This window comes from Macrotis lagotis, chromosome 7, assembly GCF_037893015.1.
Source record: "Macrotis lagotis isolate mMagLag1 chromosome 7, bilby.v1.9.chrom.fasta, whole genome shotgun sequence".
NCBI classification, from domain to species: domain Eukaryota; kingdom Metazoa; phylum Chordata; class Mammalia; order Peramelemorphia; family Peramelidae; genus Macrotis; species Macrotis lagotis.
The window spans coordinates 73806822-73829969 of NC_133664.1; the positions used below are offsets into that span (position 1 = coordinate 73806822).

Genomic DNA, 23148 nt, shown 5'->3' on the forward strand with positions numbered 1-23148 from the left:
TGCATTTGTTTTTGTTGTAGCATTTTTATAATCCTGAATGATCATTTTTGCAGGTTTCTGTAGCTGGATCAGGCACCGGAAGAGGCTCTCCAGCTGTAACTCTAGTGCAATTGCCTTCAGGTCAAACTGTACATGTCCAGGGAGTGATTCAGACACCACAGCCATCGGTTATCCAGTCACCACAAATACAAACTGTTCAGGTTAGCTTTCTTTCTGGATGACTTTGAACTTCCTTAGGCTTCCAAAAAAAAACCCAATGCCCAAGTTGTTATTGTCTTCTCTGTAGAGCTGTTCTGATTCAAACCTTAGATGTTGCAAAGGAGATTCTGTGAAGTGTCTTGCTTTGATAGTTTAGAGTGCTGATTTAGGAATTGGGGTCTCTTCTTAGGACTTAATTTGCAATTTAATGCCCGACAAGGTAGCTAAGTGGAACAGTTGCTAGAACCTCTGGACTTGGACTCAGGAAGACCTGAGTTCAAATGTAGCCTGAGACACTGTTTGGACCCTGGGCAAATCACTTAACCTCTGCCTCAGTTTCCTCATCTGTAAAAATGGGTTTAATAGTACATACTTCTCAGGGTTGATTGTGAGGATCAAATGAGGTATTTGTAAAGTGCTTGCAAACCTTAAAGCATTACCTTTTTTCTCCCTAGGGGAAAAAAATCAGACTGAAAAAAGAAAAATTAATCAGTGGTATATATTTGGGAGTTCCTCATTAAATACATTTGGTAAATTCATTGGTATGATGGCATTAGGATGGTGGTAGTTTTTAGAAGTATCGTACTGTTACATGGATTCAATTGATTTTGAAATTATCATTCATAATATTCAGAAAAGAGATACCTCCATCTGATTTGACACTATATATTCTCACGTTTTGCATTCTTAACACTTGGATTTCTTTATAATCTTCTAATTATAATCTCATGATACTTCTAGTTAATATTTATTCAAGATGATTTTAAATCTTAATAACCTCTTGTGGCTAAAATTTCATATCCTTTATGTTGAAAGAGTTATTTAGGAATGCATATTCATGTTTATTTGTGTTCAGTTTACTCATTTTCTTTTTATTCCCTTTGGTGAATAATTTTTTCTTTTCAAATACTGTCATTGGCCATAAAAAGAAAACATGACTTGACATTTTTCATTTATTCCATTTTTGAAAGCTTGGATCCAGCATTATAATAAATATTTTGAATATTTGATTTTTAATTTATTTTAAATTTAAATCTTCTTTACATTACTTTTATTTCCAAACATATCCTTTCTCATCCTCTACCCAGGTTGCCATATCTTTGGCAGCATAATATTTTAAACTGTAGTTATGAGTTCCTAAAAACTCAGTTACCTTTGTGCATTGTGCATCTTTATTTTTCTTAAGCTGTTCAGATTAAGAGAATTTGATGCAAATCTGTGTTCTCTATGTGAGTAGATGATTTACAAGGAAGTTTTAATACTTTCCTGACTGTTAAATATCTAGACTTTTAAATATCTCTTAGCTTAAAATTTAAAAAACATTCTTAGCTTAATGGGCATGTCATTCTTTGTCTCTAATTTTTACATGACTGAAGTTTAAGGAAAACATCAAGCCTTGGATATATTAGATATTTAGTCATAGTGAACGAATGTATTTTCCTTGTATAAAAGTACAGAGCTTTTTAGTTTTTTATTTTTTGTGGGGAAATGTGGTTAGTGACTTGTCCAAGGTCACATAGCTAATAAGTATCAAGTATCTGAGACTGAATTTGGACAGGTCTTCCTGATTCCAGGGCTGGGGCTCTATCTACTGCACCACTGAGTGGTCCCCTTTGCAGAGCTTTTTAAAGAAAATAACTGGGGGCGGCTAAGTGGTGTTAGTGGATAAAGCACCAGCCCTGGAGTCAGGAGTACCTGGGTTCAAATCCGGGCTCAGACACTTAATAATTACCTAGCCGTGTGGCCTTGGGCAAGCCACTTAACCCCATTTGCCTTGCAAAGTTCTAAAAAAAAAAAGAAAAGAAAAGAAAATAACTGGACTTAATGATTTGATCATAGTAATGCACTCCCAACATGAGAGCTCTACTGTAATTTTGTCTTAGAGTGTTATGTGGGCCATTCAGAGGTTCAGTGACCTAACTCTGGTCAGTCACAAAACTGACATATATCAGGTGCAGACCATGAAACCTATTCATCCAGATTCCAAGCCTAGTTTCGTCTCACTGTGTTAACGCCTTAAAACTTTTGCTAAGTTATAAGAGAGAAATTTTTTTGTTTGTATTCAGATTATATAATATCCCTTTTTCAAAGTAAGTTATTTTTATGCTTTTTATTGTCTTTTGTTTTTACATTGAAGTCCTTTTTTGGAAATAACCCTTTCCTCCCAAATGAACTTTCTCTGATATCAAAGATGGAGAAACCTAATAGAATAATTTCATCTGATGATATGTATAATATTCTACCTAAGTTGTTTCCACCCCTCTGTCAAGAGGAAGGGTGATAGTTTTCATTATTGGTTTTTTAAGTGTTGAAAGTTGTGCCTCGTTTTAGTGGTGATTTTTTTTCCATTTAAATTGTCACTACTTTGTTATGGTTTCTAATTATTTCACTCTGTTTCAATTTGCACAAATCTTGCCATAATTCTCTGAATTTTTCATAACTATCATTTCTACTGCATAATATTTAATTACATTCATAGTTGAATTTTTTGGGACAATTCCCCAATCTCTACCATAACAAAAAAAATTGAAGGTCTGACTGATTTTAGTATAATAATAATATATCAGATTTTTTTTTCTATCGTTGTTCTCTCTATGATATCTCTCCAGAATTGGAACAACTGGATCACAGAGCTTAAACGTAATTTTTTTACATTATCTCAGATTCAAAATGTTTTAATAGATTTGTGTGAATATTTTCCCTCAGTCCACATAATACTGATTTAGTCCCTTTTTTGGGGTTATCTTTGTGAGTTTGCAAATTGCAATGTAAATTTTGAAGTTTTTAAATTTTCATTTAAAGAGATTTGAAGTATGGTTTCCATATGGTCATTTATAGTTAGCATTTTTTCTTTTGGAAACTGTTCATATTCTTTTATTACTTCTCTATTGACAAATGGCTCTTGGTGTTATAATCTTATCAGTTCCCTGTGTTTTCTGAATATCAGACTTATCAATTATATTAATGCTTTTTCCTCTCCCTTTTAATATTTTCTCTATTCTGTTTTCATTCTTATTTTTTGTAATCAAAATTTTGTACCCCAAAATGTCTTTAATTTAAAAAATTAAAATATTTTATTTCTCCTAATTACATTTTAATATTCATTGTTTTTAAGTTTTGAGTTCCAAATTCTATTGTCCTTTCCAGATTTCCCTCTTCCCTGAGATGTGAAACAATCTGTTAAGGGGTTATTCATGTTCATTCTTATAAAACATTCCATATAAATCATTTTGTTCAAGAAGACTTGAGCAAAAAAAAAAAAGAAAGAAAAAACTGAAGAACAACGTTTATATATTCAGTCGTTATTAGTACTTTCACTGGAGGCAGATAGCATTTTTCATTATGAGTTATATACGATTGTCTTGGATCATTGTATTCCTAGATCATTCACAGTTCATCATCATGTATAATGTTGCTTTTACTATGTACAGGTGTTCTCTCTTCTGCTCACTTCACTTTGTATTAGTTCATACCATGTCTTTTATAATAATCTCTAGCTCTTCAGTTAAAGGTTGCCCCTTAACTGAAATTGTGATGAGCATTTCCTTTTGTGTAGGCTTTTGTTTTCAGGGAGTGTATCCATTTGATTGTTACTATGTAGTATGGTATAAGATGCTGGTCTAAGCTACCTTCCTATTTTCCCAGTAGTTCTTGTTAAATAGGAAGTCCTGTTTTCATTAATTTTTTATCTTAGGTTTGCTATTTTTTATTTCTTTGGTTCTTCTTTCTCTCGTTTGTTCCACTGATGTTCTTTTATATAATTTTGGTCACTGTTGGTTGTTTTCTTTCTTGTAAACTTTATTTTAGGTTGGGAGTTTAAATTGTGACTAGATTATTCCATGGAAATTCAAAACATCATAATAATAGATTCTCTGAGATTTGGAGTCATTTCTAGGTTTGGATAAACCTAGGAAGAAATGTTTTAAGTTTGATCCCTTTAAAGTTTGTCCTAGTAGGTTCATCTACTTTCCTTTTCAGAATTTAAAGTTTTTGAGTGAGTGCCATTAGATAATTTTGGCTGTTAGTATGTTTTAGGGAGTTGGCAGATGTTCCATCAGAATGCTAGAATAATAGAAACTTTTGAAGCCAAAATATGTTTTCACATTTTACAGTATGAGAGAGTAGGCATTTTAGTAGCCCTTCATTTTTATCTTATGAATGTGTTTCTTTTGGTCTCTTGAATTTTAGGACAAATTTGATGAGATAATTATTGTCCTACCCCAATATGGAAAATATTGAGAAATATAAATTATATTAGAAGTATAGATTATTTTTAATTTCAGAAATATGCTTAAATTATATTAATACTACCTTATTTTGATAGGAATCTATGAATAATTGCATCAGAGTTTCCTTCTCATGGCAGAATATTATAAATGACTCTGGAAACACATAATGTATGTGTGTTTAAACACACAAACACATGCATACTATCTTGAAAAACTAGTATGTATTAGTACAGCATTATCTGATGGGAAATCAAATTTTCATCAAAGTCTGTCCTTATTAAAGTGCTTGTTTTATGAGTCTGTACACCTATGTACATCATACAGCTGTATACGTGACTGATACTTTGGTTAATCAGGGCTTTTTTGTTTACATCAGGTTTTGGCCTTGTACCTGTTACTGCACTGAATTTGCTGTTGTGAGTGATATCAATAACCGCTCACATTTCTATGATTGCAGGAAATTGTAAGCTCTTTAGGGCAAGGAATATATGGCTTTTGTCTTTGAATTTCTATACCTAGTGCAATGCTTTGTTCGTATAAGGTGCTCATCAATAACTTAATTGAACTAATTAGTAAATTCAAATTAATAATATTTTACATATCTTTTCATTTAATAGTCAAAATGGTCCTGCTATTAGGAGTTTCCTATGATTTAGGTTTCAGTTAAGTTAAGAATGATTGAGTTTATATTGTTTTAGAAATTGAAATTAAAATTTTCCCAGCTTTCCTTCAGATTTAAAAATCAAACAATACCTACTCATCCTTTTCAAGAGAGATAAGCAAATTTTTGTGTTCCACATTTTTGAGACTTCCCAGTCTGATAATGGATTTTCACTTGGAAGGAAACTTGGAGAATATTTGTACCAACTGAGTATTTTATGAAGTAATTTTTTTAAAGAAACATAGCATGATTTTTCAAAGGCACATAGCTAATTAGAGAATATCATATTCCATATTTCATCCCGAGTATCTTTTGTTCTGCTAACTTTCTCTTCTTGTATACTGTTATTACAAGATGATAATGTCTTGATGCTGGTGCCAGGGCTATATTGGACTATGCTATAGGGCTTTGAATACCACTCAATCTTTCTAATCTTAAATTTTTTACTGCTACATAGCACCTAGCCAAAACAGTCTTATTTACTACCCCTAAAGCATACCATGAAAACACCCACTTTTCTGTGATTTCTTTGTAATATTCCCTCCAACTCCAAATGCCAGCTCCAACTACTCCATTTCTCCACTTCTTTACATCCTCTGAAGGGTTCAAAGAGTATTTGGAGGAAACATTGCAACATGGAAGCCAAAGAAGCTTAGCTAAGAAGGGCATAGTACCAACAGCAAGGGAAATGAAATTTCTACTTTACCACTCTTCCTTGGTTACACCACATCTAGCTATTGTAGCACCTATATTTTAGGAAGAACATTGACAGATTAGAATATGTCCAGAGGATGGTGACCAGGAAAGTGAGATGGCAAGAGAGTATGCTATATGAAGAACACAAGAAGGACCTGGGAGTATCCTTCACTGGAGAAGTGAAGACTTAAGGGTGCCATGATAGTTGCCTTCAAAGATTTTTTTTTCTCAAATGTTTTTTAATTAGGAATTCCACAATCAATGTATAAATATTTCTATATGGAAGAGAGCAGATAAAAGGGATAGAATGAGAATTGTGCGTCTTTATTACATGTAAATTGTTTCTTTTAAAAAATTATAGCATATTAAATTTAACACTCCAATTTAATGTGCTAACCATGTCTTGGTTGTCTATCTTTGCTTCTGAACTTCTTTCTCATCTCTTTTTTAATATTTTATTGATATTCTTTTAAAAATTTTCATGACATGACTTTCTTGTTCTTTCTCACAATTACTCTCTCAAAATTCTTTCCCCTTTTTTAAACAAGTACAGTGAAGCTGAAGAAATTTACAAATAAGTTGTGTCTGACAACATGTTTCATTCTGTCTTCATGAATTTGAATGGTGTTCATTGTAGAAGAGAGATTTTGATTGCCCCCCCCCCAAGAGGGTGATAAGGTGAATGCTGTAGAGGCAGATTTGGTCTCTAGGTCTGGAAAGCTTGTTGATAATTAAAGCTGCCCTGAAGTGACATGGTTGAAATGATTCAAATGGAAGGACTGACCTTAATGGAAATATTTAAGTGGAGCTTGGTCGACTACTTTCTAAGAATGTTGAGGAAGAAATTTCTATGCAAGTACTGCAGGACTGAATGGCATGTAAAATTTCTCTGAAGAGTAAGAATCTTTGGTTCAGAATTCTCCACCTTCTACATAGAACCTTTCCAGATTATTCCAAATCTTAAGTGACATGACTTTCTCTCAAATCTGTAGTGCTTATCCTCTGTGCTCTTTATTTGACACTCAATTAAATACACCATTCTCCTGTGTTTTAAGTGTTTTGTGTGTTTATATTTTTCTTTAGCTAGATTATAAGTACCCTGAGGGCTTGGATTCATATTTGTGACCTTATTTGTATTTGCCACAGTATATAATGTAGTGTTATGTATATAATAGTCTTCAATAAATATTTATTGGTTGAATGAATTAATTAGAAGGCCTTTTATTTTATGATGAATTTTTAGAAACTCTTGTATTCTAGGTAGCAACAATTGCAGAGACAGATGAGTCTGCAGAAGCAGAGGGTGTAATTGATTCTCATAAACGTAGAGAAATCCTTTCAAGAAGACCTTCATATAGGTAAGTTTGTTAAAAAAAATTTCTATTGTAATTGTTGAATAATGCTGCATAGTCATCAAAATCTTAATTTTAAGCTTTTGTTTTTGTTTCATATTTTAAAGGCATGTTGTAGAAAAGTTAAAAGTGATCATTTATATTCCACAAATTATGTTTTAGAAAAATACTGAATGAACTTTCATCTGATGTGCCTGGTGTTCCCAAGATTGAAGAAGAAAAATCTGAGGAAGAAGGAACGCCACCTAACATTGCTACCATGGCAGTGCCAACTAGCATATATCAGACTAGCACGGGGCAATACAGTATGTATGCTAAGATACAATATGATCGTTTTATTTTTAAGTCCTCTGTAGTTATACTTAAGATTATACTTTACTGAATTAAAATAACTTAGTTTTCAGCACCGATTATTTTAATATATCAATTTTCCCACCTGTATGTATTACAGAATTTTTAAAAATGAATGTTAAATAAAATGAGATTTGTACTGAAAGCCATTTTCACTTTGAAAAAGTCAGCTTATATTCATAATCAAAATAAAATAATTAAAAAGAATTGGATAATCATGTATATACAAGGCTCTTACCCTTTACAGATTTTTGCTTTGTTATTGTTTCTGGTTATTTTACTGTAATGTTTGTTAAGGTTGGAAGTCAATGAATAGAGCTACACCTGTATTTTACTGTTGTTAACTTAATATAAAAATATCTATTAGTTATTAATATGAAAAGCTTATATTTGTATTTTTAGAAAATGTTTTAAGTGTATTTCTACTTCCATTCCTCTCATTATTCATTTAAATTGTAGTTTTGCCAAAATGAGGATGGAAAAATATTTAACTTTTAAAACTACAATAATAGGACAGACAATTTAATTGAAATCATTAAACTGATATTTAATGTATGTTAATCTTATACAACTTAATGTTTTGTAAATTTTTATGCTGCTTGTTGTAATTAAGGCACTAGTTGTTACCCCTCCAATAAAGAACAAGTTTGCTATGTAAATACATTTGTAAAAGAGGATCTGTGTTGCAGGTACTGAAGTATATTTGAAACTTAAATATTTTCTTGGTCAAGTATGGGACTAAATTTTGAATGTTCTTTCTCCAAAACCCAAGATTGAACATCTTGGATGAAAAATCTTATTATTATATTCACAGACTTTAATCTGGGCAATACAAAATTACCTTTGAGAACTAGAAAGATTTGTGTCAGTTTAATGTGCTTTAGGTTATTTTTCCAATTGTGCTGTTAGTTTTACACTAAGCCATCTACAAAGTTTGTTTTGCCTCTTTGTCGACAGGTATTATATATTTATATAATACAACTAAGTATTGGCTGAGAATTGGAAGAATTAGTTTTAGTATGACTCTGCCACTTATCTGACTTTGTGACCTTGGGCAAATCACTTAATCTAAGAGAGAGTAATACCATATTGGTTCCAAACATGAGCTTTATTGCTAAAATCATATGATTTGAAAAGAAAAAAGTATGTAGCTTTTCACAGAAAAAGAAGATTGTTTATAGACTGCACTCAGTTAGATTTAGGGAAAATCATTTATTCATGTCAATTTAACAGTGCTTGCTATTCTACCTTACAAAGTTATTTATCATATGGTTAAAAAGATAATTTATGTGAAAGTCCTAGGAAAACAAGGAGACATAAATGAACAGTATTGTTGTTAATATAGGACATTTTGCTTCTGTCCAAACAAAGGACACTTTCATTCTTCAAGGCAATTTTGGATCCAACTCTTATTGCACCCTATGGTCAAGCACTAAAAATATCCTTGGAGATAGTGTAAAGGGGGTAATAGAGTGTTTTTCACTTCAGAGAACTGTAAAGATGAAAAAGGACTTCTTTTTTTTAGTTCTGTGGATGTTCATTTCTTTAAAAAAGATCTACCATCTATTAGTTTTCTCCATTTGAGGCATTTGGAAGAACTAGTTTCTGATTTGTCTCAATCATATTATTAGTCATTTAAACAACAGTTCCTGGTTGTTTTGTAGATTCAGTTTCCTGATAATACTTGACCTTTGTTAATTCAGTAGTGTGATTAGAAAGGTACACTGTATCTCTCTGAATTCATATCCCTGGACCAATAAGTATTACTAGTTAGTAAAATAATATCCACAGAAGAAGCTTCTAAACTCAATGTACCTTTGTTTAGAATATAAATATATAATGCTTACTGTAAAACCTAATTTTTAGACAGTAACACTCTTGTTTTCAAGTCAACGCATTCATGGTTAAATAGTGTTAGTTGCTGGTGTCAACAAAGGTCAAATGGTAGAATTTTGCGCCACTATAACATCCAGAAAGTTTCCATTTAGATCTTCTTCATGAGAGCTTTTCAGAATTTCCTGTTGCAAAAATGTAGTTTTTATTTTTCTTTTCTAGTTTAATTTCTGCTTGCCTTCCTTTTATGTTTATTTTTTTAATAAAACAACTTAATCTGTCATTATTATTATTTGAAGGGTTGATGATTTATAAAAATCAAAAAATACTAATATAAATACATAGTCACTCCAAATAGATGGTCATTAGTATATATTGAAATGTGCACCTAAATATTAATATAACTTTTATGAATAGGACCTGAAGTTAGTTGTTTGTTATAAGTTTTCTAATACTTTTATAATATAAATATTGCCCTCTTGGAAAAATTGAGAAATGAATATTTAGTTAAAATAGTAGAGGGCAGGAAAAAGATAAAAGTAGGGAGAAATACATTCATGCCTTATGCACATGATCTGAATTCACTAAGTCTTCATATATATTTCAGCATAGTGTTATTAACTATATTGTTGCCTGGAGCTATTTAGCTATTTTACCTTAGGAGCAACCCTCTGAAGAAATTATAAAAATGGTCTTTATTTTAGTCCTAGAAATATAATTATATAGAGATTATTGAATGAGATATTACTCATATTCCAGGAAGAAGTCTTCCTTTAAAATTTTGCTACATAAATGAGAAATTCTCTCAAAGATATAGTATGGGAAACTTACTGTTAATTAAGTTTAATTTTTGATAAAATAGCTTGTGGTATTAAAAATTTGCTTTAAAGACAATGAATTATAAAGTCTTTTCACTTGATAACATAGACTTATTTCTCTACCCCCATGTTCCGGAATATCAGTTATTCCTCTCTTGAAACATATATTCTGATCATATTTTTTTTTTTGCCTGCAAATCCTTGCTCCTATTGCATTGGAAATTTTACCCATATCTTTTTTTATTATTATTTTGATTTTTTGGGAACTTACATTTCAAAAGTTAATCAGTCTATAAAAAAAGACTTGCATACTGAAAAGAGGTATTGATAGTTTTCTTAAGAATTCAGAGTTATTGAGAGAGTCATAGGTTTATGCTGAGTCTATTCTTTATAGAGGGAATTTGGCTTACACTAGTAGAGTCCAAGTTTCAATCCAACTGAGATGATAGACAAAAAGCTTCTAAACCTGAATTACTATAAAAATGTCAATTATTATTCAATGAGTTAATAAAAATTAAAAGTAATTAACTGTTTGATTGTGCCTTTGACTGTGGAATTATATGCAGTATATTTTCAGAGATATAGACCAGAAACTTTAATGTATGTTATAAAAAATGTATTTTTATCAGGAACAATTTGATATATATTCCAAAAACTTACTTTCCTACTAAATCTATTCTATTTTCATGAGGTCACTTTGTTGTGATACTTTCATTGACCTGAGGTCAATCCCAACTCTGCCACTGAATTGAATGACCTTGGACAAATGCAATAGTAATGCCTACCTTAATTATCTCATTTACCCACATTTATATAAAATAATGTCACCTATGTGATAGGAGCTTCCCTTTTTTCTTTATCTGCCCTTTGTTGGATTTCTTAAGGCAAATGTGTTCCATGACTCTAATTTTGTTCCAGGTTTTTCTGTGGAAATTCTGAAGATTTGTTTTAAGAATCTGCTGTTCTTTTCAGATATGTTAACATTTTATGTTTTATCACAATCTATATAGTCAGGGTGGTTTTAGGAATAGATTATGCATATCTGTGTTGACTAACACAACCTACATTAAACCCCTGCTGTGTGCAGAGTACTGTGATAAAGGCTCTAGGGAAATGTGATTCAGGTTAGTTTCTGGAGAACAGGAACTCTGCTTCAGTGAGGTAGAGGGCTAAAACTAACATACATCGAGAAAAAAGTGCATTCAAGTCTTAAAACCTATGTCAGATGGGTTAGTTACAATTGGTGGGGATTAGAGAAGACTTCACTCGACTGATTAGGAGTTGGTTTATGAATTGGCCTTGTAGAGATGGACAGGAATTAAAGAGGAGAACTTACCAAGTATTGAGCATGAGCAAAGAATGTTAGTTTGGAAAGTACCAGTGGCTAATAGAGTATAATGGCTATGTGACCATCACATCAAAAGGTGTACTGAGATAAAGGTGGAAAACGTAAGGGTGTTTCAAGTTTGGATACTGTCTTGAAGGTGAAGTTCATTAATTTGAATTATCTTCAACCAGTAGGAAACTACTAAAGATTTTTGATCAGAAGTGAACATGAAAAAGCAAATTAAAAAAAAAGTGAACATGATTGAAGTTTTATGCTTCAGGGAGATTAGATTGTATGATAAATCAGTGGAAGACTTATTTAGAAATAATTCAATTTGGTGGTATTGAGTATAGAGTGTGGGTATAATCCCTGAGTCAGAATTGCCTGGACTTGGTGACCAATTAGACATGAGAAGTGAGAGAGGGAAGAAGAATCAAAGGTAACATGGTATGGAGTTTATAATGGTACTATTCTCTGACAGAAATAGTGGAGTCAGTATATAAATTAACATGTCTTTGCATGCTTAGGATTCAAAATATATTTGATCAAATCATATCAAATCATAGGACAGACTAGTGATCTTCCAGGTTGACTTAGAGTTTGTAGTCTAGTAACTTAAATTCTCTTAGTTTACTCATCTATGAAATCATGGAATTGATAAAGAGCAAGGGTTCTTACCATTTTTAGTATCTTGGACACATTTTTATTTTAAATTCATAACTGGAGGAAATGCTATTACTGAGTGAAAATTAAGATGTGATATTTTTGTTTTTCCAATCCAAATCCATATCCTCCCTCCATGGACCTCTTTGGTAGAGGGTAGGCTCTAATCTTCTGTTGCTATAAAATTTTTTCTCCTAACCATCCTTTCTGCCATATCTAACTTGCCCCCTCTCTTGTACTTACTCTTGCCTTTATCTTCTTATGTTGTGGGTTATACAGTGCTTTTCATTTTCACAGATATGTCACTGTTTCAGGCTATGGAAATTCCTCTAGAAGACTTAACTTTTAGGATACTTTTTTTTTTTGATGCAATTTAGTTCTAGCACCATCCTCATCAAGAGCTTGTATCATGTGCTAGATTTCTCTTAGCAGGTTCTATAGGACATAGAACTGGATGGAATTTAGATAGTTCTGTCCCTTAGAAGAGATTACTGAGGCCCTGGGAGAGGTTGACTGACTTGACTAAGGTAATAATAACAATAGTAAGTAGCAGCCCCAGGATTTGAACTCATATCTTCCAACTTCTCCCTAATTGATTTTTTCCATTACACTATGCTAGCTTACCTGGGTGGTAGGTGTTATGCAGACAGCTGAATCCTGTCTTGCAGAGATTTTTGTTGTTCAGTCGTTTCAGTCCTGTCCAGTTCTTTATGACCTCATTTGGGGTCTTCTTGGCAGAGATACTATACTGGTTACCATTTCCTTCTTTCAGGTTCATTTTACTGGTGAGGAAACAGACAAAAAGGGTGAAATGACTTGTCCAGGCTCACACAACTTGGAAGTGTCTGAGGCTAAACTCAGAAAGATAAGTCTTCCTGACTCCAGGCCTCATACTCTCTCCATTGTACTGCCCTTCACTGCCCCCCCCCCCCCGCTGAGATAGAGTGACCTTAATATACTGCTTACGCAGATCTCAATATTTTGTATGCATTCTACATTTAATTATAGTGAATGAAAAGGTAAAGGTATTGATAAAATTGGGAGGGGTCAAGAAGTTCAGGTCAAGCTAGAGTGAATTGGGTTTAGAGAAGCAGCTAACTTCTTTTCTGATGTGGTAGTGCTGAGGTCCTTTTCCTTTGATTTGTAAGTGAAGAGAGGACAGTGAGAGCAGTGATCAGTGGTGCTGTGGGACTCAAAGGCATGCTCTAAAATTTTCTTGTGCTTTCTACAAATGTACTATGTTACTCCAAGGTGAAAGAAGGTGAATAGTAATAGTAATCATTTGTGCATGAAATATGTATAGATCTCTATTACCAGTATTTTAAAGATAATCCAGAATTAGTTTAACTTCTTTTAACTTTCTTTTGGGGGCTGTGGAATTCTTAGACAGCTAAGAAGCATCTAGAAAAAAAGGAGAAACCTTGGACATTTGGTCTTTCAAAACATTTTTTGATAAAATTCTATATCTAAGCCTGTTTAAAAGAGGCATCATGGGGGTTGTGTAAAGAGTATTATTACATTTAGCATTAGCAGACTTGGTTTCTAATCTCATCTTTAAAGACATGTTATTTTGTTTCCAGGCCTAAAATTAGACACCTAAAATTTGAGAAATTGTGTATAAAAACTATTGATTTTTACTGTGGAGAGGAACAATTATTAAAGTAATGAATTATGCTTTTGTTTAAGCTGCTACTGTACAAGTCTTACTGTTATGTTCAGATCTCATGCCTTTATATGACTGTTTTAGGAAAATACTAAGTCTTTTTTTCCTAATGAGAAGTGGGAAAGACTTTTTTTTTTATTACCCATAGTCACCTATGTCCCTTCACTAAAGTTTAGTCAAGTGATCCACTAACACATTAGAAGTGTGATGGTAATATTCGTGGTATTTGTTATTAACTTTTCTCTGCTCTTGTTCAGGAGCATTACTTCTTGTTGAAAATTTTTATATATGTATGATCTTGGGTAAGGTAAAGATAAAAAACAAATGGCTTAATTTTTTTTAAATGACGTTTTTTGGAATTAGTATTTCATGAATGCATGATAAAAAAAATGTTATAATTGCCAAAGACATAGAAAACAGGCAATCCATATAAACAACATATGCCCTGCAGTAGGGACTGTCTTGATAAAGGAAGTTGGAATAAATGGGAAGATAGGTCATTAAATACATGGATTGATTGTTTGGAATATTAAAAGTTAAATTATAAACCTTTATTGAGAGAATAGTTTCTTCTTATGCCAGATAAAAAATATATAAACCCAAACAATAGATAAAGTAATACTATTTAGTTATCTTTAATGTCTACTTATAATAGAAGAACTGGATATATAAATGAAAGAAAAAATTACTAAGAAAGTAAGAGACTCTTGATTGATATACTTTTCTTCTTGGAGGGTAGTATATTAGGAAAATACTGGTTTGAATATCATGGGGAAATAAATGAGATCACTGAAAAAAGCAGTAAAGCAATTTATGTTTTCATACTTGCCAGCAAAAATTACTTGCATAGATACACAGGCTAATTGGAAGTTTGTTATAATCTAGGAATTTGGAAGAAGGCCCAAGAAGTCATGACAACTTTTTTGGTAATCTCAGGAAAAAGATAAATGCCTAAATGCTCTGAAGGATACGAATGTACAGTACATTTTTACTTACTGTATTTTTGAAACTTTTGAATTGAGTTATTTATAGTCTATATTAAATTGATCCCATGATGTTAAAATCATCAAATTTTTAGATATTTTAATATTAGGATATTACTTATGATTTTCTATTTTTGCATCTTTAAGAAGATTTTTTTTTCTTGCTGGTTGTGAGTTGTGAAGAGCCCATATGTTGTTTATATGGATTGCCTGTTTTCTATGTCTTTGGCAATTATAACATTTTTTTTATCATGCATTCATGAAATACTAATTCCAAAAAACGTCATTTAAAAAAAAATTAAGCCATTTGTTTATCTTTACCTTACCCCAGCTTCTAAAAAATTGAATCTGTTCACTATTAAATTTGAATGCATTTCACTTAAGCCCTGATGTTAATATAGAAAGTCCAAATTTGAATTATAGAAGAGTATTTGTAGCATTTGTATGTAGCAAACTTTGATAAGCTAAACCTTTTTGACATTGTACTTTTAGAAGAAGGGGAAATCACAAGACGAGTTCTTGTCAAGAATTTAGAGGGAAAACAAACTTCTGGGTATATTTAGTCCAACCTGCTACCCCTTCCATTCTATAGTCCCTTACCTGGGAAGCGATGTTCACAGTGATGGTCCTAAAGCACTGTAAGACCCTGAATCATCAAAGACTATCTAGTATAGTCTACTTACAAAGGTAGGAGAAGTAGAGTAATGTGTTTTAGAATGATTTTCAACAATAATTGAAACAGATTTAATTTTAAAATTCAATGAACAAAAAAAGTACAAACACATTTTCCAAGTATTCTTGTTAATGAGACTTTTATAATGTTCCAATTCAATATTGAACCCCTTCTCCTAGGATGGATAGTTATCTCATCTTTCATGCTGGATGGATATTTATTTCATCTTTCATGCTAAATCTATTCAGTGACAATTTGTTAATTGTTTTATAAGAATTTCTTTAGTTCCTCTCATTTGTTATGTCTAACTTAGACCCAGTGGTATCCTAAGATTTAAGAAACTTTTCCCAAAACTCTTACTTGCTATTATGGAAGTACCAGAATCTTTGGTTGAAAATTTTGTATGGATGTTTTATTTGAAATTGCCCCCTTCCCTACCCCCCCCCCCCCCAGTATGTGAATCTCTAAAAAGTCATTTGCTTAGCTTCTACTAAGAATGAAAGTTTGAAATTGACCCACAACTATACTGGATGTGTTATTTTTAAATAGCATTTTTTCATTATTGTAATTATTTTGAATTCTGTATAATTGTTGTTATATTATTTTTAAGCATTTTATTTTGATCTTCATTCTAAAGTCTGGGTGCCTATTTAGGTTTTTAATGAAAGAACTCCCTTTCCCCCCCAAAATGCTTTATTACCCTTAAGCCCATCCCTTAGTCCCTAAATATAACTTTTAACCCTAAAGCTTTCCTTGCCTCCCCCTTGCCCCCATGTATTTTAATTTGGTGGTTGAAGAAGACTGATATTCTTTTGTCTTTTTAATGTTAGGATATTAAATGGAGCTAAATGTTAGGATAAAAAGGTGATTATAAACCCTACTGTTTGGTTTTTTGGTTTGTTTAAGGTAATTGTTTAAGTGACTTGCCCAAAGTCACACAGCTTAGGCAATTATTAAGTGTCTGAGATCAGATTTGAACTCAGGTATTCCTGACTCCAGGGCTGGTGCTCTATCCACTGCATCACCTAGCTGTTTTTAAGAAAGTGATATTCTGTCCAAAATATTACATTTTCCTGTCCGGCATAGGAGGAGGGATAAAACTGCTTAGAACCTGTCTTTGTATTATTAGATTTGTAAAAGTGCTATCTGTACTCCTTAAAGTCATATATGAGAGATTTAAAGTTTTATTTTCCTTTTATGACTGAAATAGAAAAATGGACCAATTTATCATTAAGTAGTAGAAACATTCAGATAAAAAAATTTGCCAATTTCTCTTATACTTAAAAGAAAAAAATATATTTAAAAGAGAGAAAAGTATTAATTTTCTGCAATTAGAAGTGCTTCAATGAAATAAGAAGATCCTGAAGCTGTAAGGGATCCCCTGGTGGTCATTTTGGACCATTCTTTTTTTTTTTTAATTTCATAAATTTAAGGCAATGGGGCTAAGTGAGTTGCCCAAGGTTACACAACTAGGTAATTTTTAAGTGTCTGAGATTGTATTTGAACTCGGGTCCTCCTGACTCCAGGGCTTGTGCTCTATCCACTGCGCCACCTAACTGCCCCTTGGACCATTCTTAAAGACACCAATCCTTAAATCATTCAAGATGAATAGAGAAAACTGTATGGGCAGCAAATTCAAATTTTGGCACCAGGCCTCTTTCAAGCTCTTTATGAGAGAGTAGCAGGGGTGGGTAGAACTTAATCTCTTGGGAAAGCTCCTTTATTCCCAAGGGACCCCCTACCCACCTCCAGAAGAAGCATTAGAAGAGTGAATGTCCCTTGACTAACCTGATGGCCCCTCCCCTATTCACCCTGAGAATGAAGGCTCCAGTAAGGCAGAGCAGTCTTGGTACCTGAGACTAGAAAACCAACAAAGAATACAAGTGTCAACGTGTATATTTGCCATTAGAGGATGATTAAGTATGATTTCTCACAGTTTCTAATGTGTCTTTTCTTTTTTCTGTTAAGTTGCTATAGCCCAAGGTGGAACAATCCAGATTTCTAATCCAGGATCTGATGGTGTTCAGGGACTACAGACATTAACAATGACAAATTCAGGAGCTCCTCCACCAGGTGCTACAATTGTACAGTATGCAGCTCAATCAGCTGATGGCACTCAGCAGTTCTTTGTACCAGGCAGCCAGGTTGTTGTCCAAGGTATATTTTATTAATACAATAAGTTGAGATAGTTGTAAATGATTCACACCATTATGCAGTGGTATGGCTTTTCAAATGGCATTAGGAGTTTTTTACTGGCCACCTCACAAGGAAAAGCCTGAGAAAGATATATAATCTCTTAGTACATCAAACAGCTATTTTCATAAATTGCTTAATTCTTATTAGTAGTAAAATGTTGTGAACATTTAGAAAAATTAAAGCTAATGTTAAAATTATAAAACAGAATCTAAATTCTATTGAGTTTCTCCTTTAAATAAATGTTCTTAATTTCTGAGTCACAAATATATAATGAATTTCTAGAAGTTTCTGGTCCCTGAGGGATAAGAACTCCATTCTTTATTATATATCTTTTAAGATAATTTAGCCTAATTTTAGTTAAATGGTTGTGGTGGACTTTTTTTCCCCTTAGTCATTATACTGCGGTCAAATTGCCACCAAATAATTTCAAAACAAATCCAGGTTTTGTCTTTAAAGTCATGGAATTCCAAAGTGAGGGCTATCCTTGAAGAAAGGAAGACCTGGGTTTAAGCCCTGCCTCAGCTACATATTAGCTTTGTGACTATGGGCAAGTCAACCTCGCTGTGTCTCTAAGACTTAATTTGCAGAAGAATTGTAAATCTACAACAATGGAAGAAGTTTCCACATGAATAGTTTCCTAAACCAATGAAATCAGAGGTCCAGCTTAGATCTTCTCAGTTCCCTTGTTCTTTCCCTTACATCTCTTGAATATTTATAAATAAAATGAAACCATAATTATGCAATAATTCCCTGCTATTTTTCAATGACCAGATAGCTCCATAGACTGTGTTATAAATTATTTTAATCATTTTGTTCTGTTGGATGAACTATATTCATTTAAGGGCATTAAACATTAATTAGTTAGTTAAAAGTGCTGTGTTTATTATTATGTGTGAAGTGATAGAACTTTTTAAAATCCAGAGTTTCATTTCTTTTCTCGAATGGTGCATTTACTTAAGGCACTGCTTTAAGAAGTTACCAAGCTTGGGCTCTTTAGTCGTTATTTTTGTTACAATAGGAAACAGCAATTTAGAACAGATATATAACATAAAAATACTTGCTTTTTTTTATATGCTTTGCCTATTATATAGTTAATCTAAAACATACAGTATTTGAAGAACTGTTTCTAATGTTCATTTGTGTGAAAAATATACCTTATTATACTTCATAGGTAGTACATCCCTAATTCTTGGTCAGAATTTTTTCCTATTGTAAAAGAAACTTTGTTTTATTTAACTCTTAGTGTAAGTTTTATATAGGATAAAGATATAGTCTTTAATGTGGTGAGCAATAATTTCCTCCCTCTTGCAACCTCTCATTCTATACCTTAAGTATTTTATTTATCTGGCCAAAGTATAAAACTGATGAGAAAAAAAGCTATGATTGAGTATTTTAAATATTGAGACATTAAATGATATATTTTAATTGTGTCAGAATGAAAGTCAGTTTTGTCCTTCTGCCACCATTAGAGTCAAGAGATCTCTAGATACATTGTCACTTTTCCAACCAGTGCTACTATTCTGTTGGTAGATTATGATGATGATGATGATGATGATATTGATGATGATAATGATGATAGCTAAGATTTACATAGCGCTTAAAGGATTGCAATGCCCTTATATTCTCTCATTTGATCCTCACAACCCTGTTGTTGTCCCCATTTTACAGATAAGAAAACTGAGGCTGAAAGAGGTTAAGTGACTTGTCCAGGATCATACAGCTAGTAAGTGTCCGAGGCAGGATTCGAATTCAGGTTCTCCTGAACACAAGGCCAACACACTATCCACTATGCTTGGTCCAGACTGGAACTAGGTTCCTGGGGAATCGGTTTTAAACTATCCCTTAGAAGAACACAGTAATAGTATTATTTTTAGTGAAAAACCATATAAAACAAAACAAAACCCCACAAAAAGCAGTAAATTATTAATAAAGTATTGGGGTAGGCATTAGGAAACTTGAAGTCTAGTGCTGACTCTGCTCTTTATTTTCTCACCTTGAGGGAAGTATTTTTACTGCTTTAAGCCTTAGTTTCCTCATCTGTAAAATGAGAAGACTTGCATGAGACGATTCTTAAGCCCCTAAAATGTGGTGAATTTTAGGACTCATCCTATTTCCTAGAGGCTTGAGAACCTTCCCAGTGATTTAGGTCTCCTCAGGTGGGAAGCAGAGGCAGTAAGGTGGTTATTCCCTGGGGGGATGTAGAAGGACTTAACTTGGCTATTTATTCAGTCTTTCAGATCTTCAACTTCCTAGGGAAAGTGCAGACACCTGGTATTGAATTCAGAGCATTCAGCACTCATTTATTTCTGTCCTAACACCAACTTGATCACTCTTAGAAACTCGGTTTTACTATTTAAAATTTGTTTCCTCATTTGTAAAATGGTGAAAATGATGCTTTCTTTGAAAGATGTTCTATTTTAGTCTGATTGTGATAATATAATATGTACCTTTTAGCTCTTAAGAAATATAACCAGTCTAGATCTTTGTTGGTAGGACAAGAATTTTTATTTTGATTTAGTTTTTTCCACAAGTGGAAATTTTCATTCACTGAACACAAATTAAGCACTGTTCTAGGAGCTGGAGAATACAAAACTGAAATAGTCCCCAATCTCAAGGAGCTTACAGTAACTTTTAAAGCTTAAAACTGCCCTAAGATCTGGCCTGTATTAAAGGAAAACAATGAATCCCAAGAAAAGTAAATTGCAAAATGCCAAGTAAGTTCAAAATAATTGCATTGAGAGGGCAGTAGCAGGGAATGGGATGGGGACAAAAGGGGAGGTATATGGACTGCAGCCGTGGTCCTCGACCTTAGTCTTCAGGGAGCAGAGGAGGTCATAAGGAAGCAGTAGGTCTGCACTGGGAGGGGGGTAGCCTGTGCGGGGTTATGGAGGCAGGAGAGAGGGAATGTGCGTGTGATGGCAAGCAGGGTGCTGCTATTAACTAACCTTGGAGTGCTAGGCTAGGGCTACCTTGTTCATGAAGGGTTTTCCATGCCAAATGGAAGGGTATGTATTTTGTCCTAGAAGCAATTGGAAGCCACTGACACACCTTCAGCAGAAAAGTGACCTGATGGTGAGACCTGTGTTTTAAGAATATCAGTTTGACAGCTGCATGGAGGATGGATTGGAGACGGAAGAGGTTGGAGGCAGGGAGACCCCTTAGGAGGCTATTAAAATGGTCCAGGTGAGAGGTGATGAGGGTCTGAACTAGCAGAGTGGAGAGGAGACTGGCATGCCTCAACTGGCATGGTGGGCAATAATTGATGGGGGGGGTAGCATTTATACAAACATACACAGACTGTGGATAAATTTTTTTTGTTTCTTGTCCGAACTTGTATTCCCTTGGTGCAAGGAACTCTCCATCAAACTCCCTCTGTTAATGAAGATTGGCAGCTCCGCTGCAGCTTTGTTTTCTCAGAGTTGCCCCAAGCAGTGAGAGATGAAATGACTTGCCCAGGGTTATACAGCTGGTGTGTGCCAGGGACAATACTTGAGGTCAGCTCTCTATCTGCTTATGCTAGACTTTCTTTCAATCAGTGTATTTTGATAATTGAACAATCTGTCAGCAAGATTTTATTAAGTACCTCCTATTTATCTAGTTCTATTCTCCCCCACTTCAAGATACAAATAGAAAGAATGAAAGTCTCTACTTTCAGGGGTCATAAATGCTTTTAGGTTAGAAAACATGAGCATATGTGGAACATAAATGAAGACAGGTAGAATTTTGGAGTATTTTAATAAAACCCAAAATTGGGGAATGGATTGATATTTAAACTAAAATTTGATAACTATAATTATCAGCATTAAATATGTTCAGGTATCCTAATATGATTTCAGATGAAACATCTACAAAATTTCTATAGTTATGATATTTAATCTTAAAGAAAAGAGCCACTCTGATGATTTGTTGTTGTATGTTTGAAGTCCTAGCTTTGCAAAGGAAAGCCTGTAGATACAAGGTCCAAGAGGTACTGCCAAACTGGTACAAACCTTCCAGTATGGCCCTGACCACGCACTTCATTCCTGTCTGCTGGCTAAGGACCAGCTTAGCTAAATTGAGGAGTCAGATCAGCCACAGGGTTGTAATTTTTTTGGACATAGCAGCTCTTGAAGGACTGGCATCTGAGTAAAAGGGTATATCCATGCCAAGAGTGTCATGGATATTTAGAGTTCTAAAAAATGATGTAGCATATAAATGGCATAATAGATGACTTAAAAGGCAACAAAAAGTTAAAATATTCCACCAATAAAACCCACAAATATTCTTATATGCCAGCATCTGAAAGCTCTTATTGGTTCCCTTTGCAGAACAGAAAATCAGAATATTTCTAATTCTTTTTTGGATTCATTTTTCTTTAACTTTTCATTCCCCCTAAACTTTAAATGTATAAATTAGAGTTTAGTCAGTACACCAACCAAGAAAAACAAATGTATTTTTAGGTTTCCATAAAAGTTTGTGTGAAAATCTTCAGCAAAAAAAAATATATATATAGAAATAAGATTAAAATGGTTTGTAGTCTTGAAACTAGTGTGTCAAACGTTTTCTTTGAATTGGTAGAGCCAGTTTTGTTAGTAGATTTTGGAAGAAAAAAATGAGTTCATCTCATTAGCAAGAGCTTTCATTAAAGCTTCTGTTGGCAATGAGCTATTCAGTGACAAAAGTAAATTGATGACATTGATAGGCTAGTGATGTCATTGTGATGTCAGTGCTCCTATTTGCCGTCCTGCCCGTGCTGCTAGTTTGGAACACTTTCAGTTGAACTGTGCTAGAGGAGCAAGAAACTGTAAGCAGAAGCTAGCAGCTGATCATGGCTGTAACTGGAGACGACACAGGTAGGACTTTTACGGAATGAATTTACAAAAAGATAAACTATTTAGGAATGTCAAGGTGCGGCTCAAGAATAGGAATTTTAGAATCGTATGCAGAAGGACATCATCTCTTTCTCTCTTCTAAAGGCTGTAAAATCGTAACGTGGTTGGACGGTGCAGTTCGGAATTTCATTGCTTGTTCAGGGCACTCGTTGTCTTTGATGAATATTGAGTCAGTTAGATTTCTGCTCACCCAGAGTCGGTGGTCACGTCGCCTTTCTGCAACCTGTTGGGAGTTTAGCCTAGTGACAAGCGTGCCCGGCGGGCGCCCGAAGCCCCGGCAGGGGCAGCGGCCTGAGGAGGGCAGCCCTCCTCCGCTTGCAAATGGTCGGAGGGCTGACGTCACTGCAGTTCCAGGAATCCTGTTTCGGGAGGGAAGTGGAAAAGTTAAACTCCAAACAAGAGGCGCATTGACGTCAGCCGGCCTGCGCTTAGTCAGTTCCCTTCGGGGGGCGGGGGGAGGGGCAGCCCCGGGCCGGCCCGCCCCGCCCCGGGCGAGGCGAGAGGCGCAGGAGCGGCGGGGGCGCGGAGTGCGGCCGGCAGGTGGGCAGGTGGGCAGGTGGGCAGGTGGGCGGGTGGCGGCCCGGGCCGCGGCACCCCTAACGCCGCCGACGCGCCGAGCTCGCCCCGTTCCACA

General features: G+C 34.1%; 1 protein-coding gene across 29 annotated transcripts in view; it reads left to right on the forward strand.

Moving 5' to 3' along the window:
- CREM (cAMP responsive element modulator) overlaps positions 1-23148 on the forward strand; it is a 71351-nt gene that overhangs the window by 34616 nt on the left and 13587 nt on the right. For 13 of the 29 annotated variants that reach the window (XM_074193171.1, XM_074193168.1, XM_074193174.1 and 10 more), the window contains 4 exons: positions 54-200; positions 7045-7142; positions 7299-7441; positions 17416-17604. The exons of 1 other annotated variant lie outside the window; for it this stretch is intronic. In XM_074193171.1, coding sequence (XP_074049272.1) covers positions 54-200; positions 7045-7142; positions 7299-7441; positions 17416-17604 — 577 coding nt within the window. 15 more of the 29 variants (XM_074193181.1, XM_074193182.1, XM_074193196.1 and 12 more) reach the window with 11 other exon arrangements.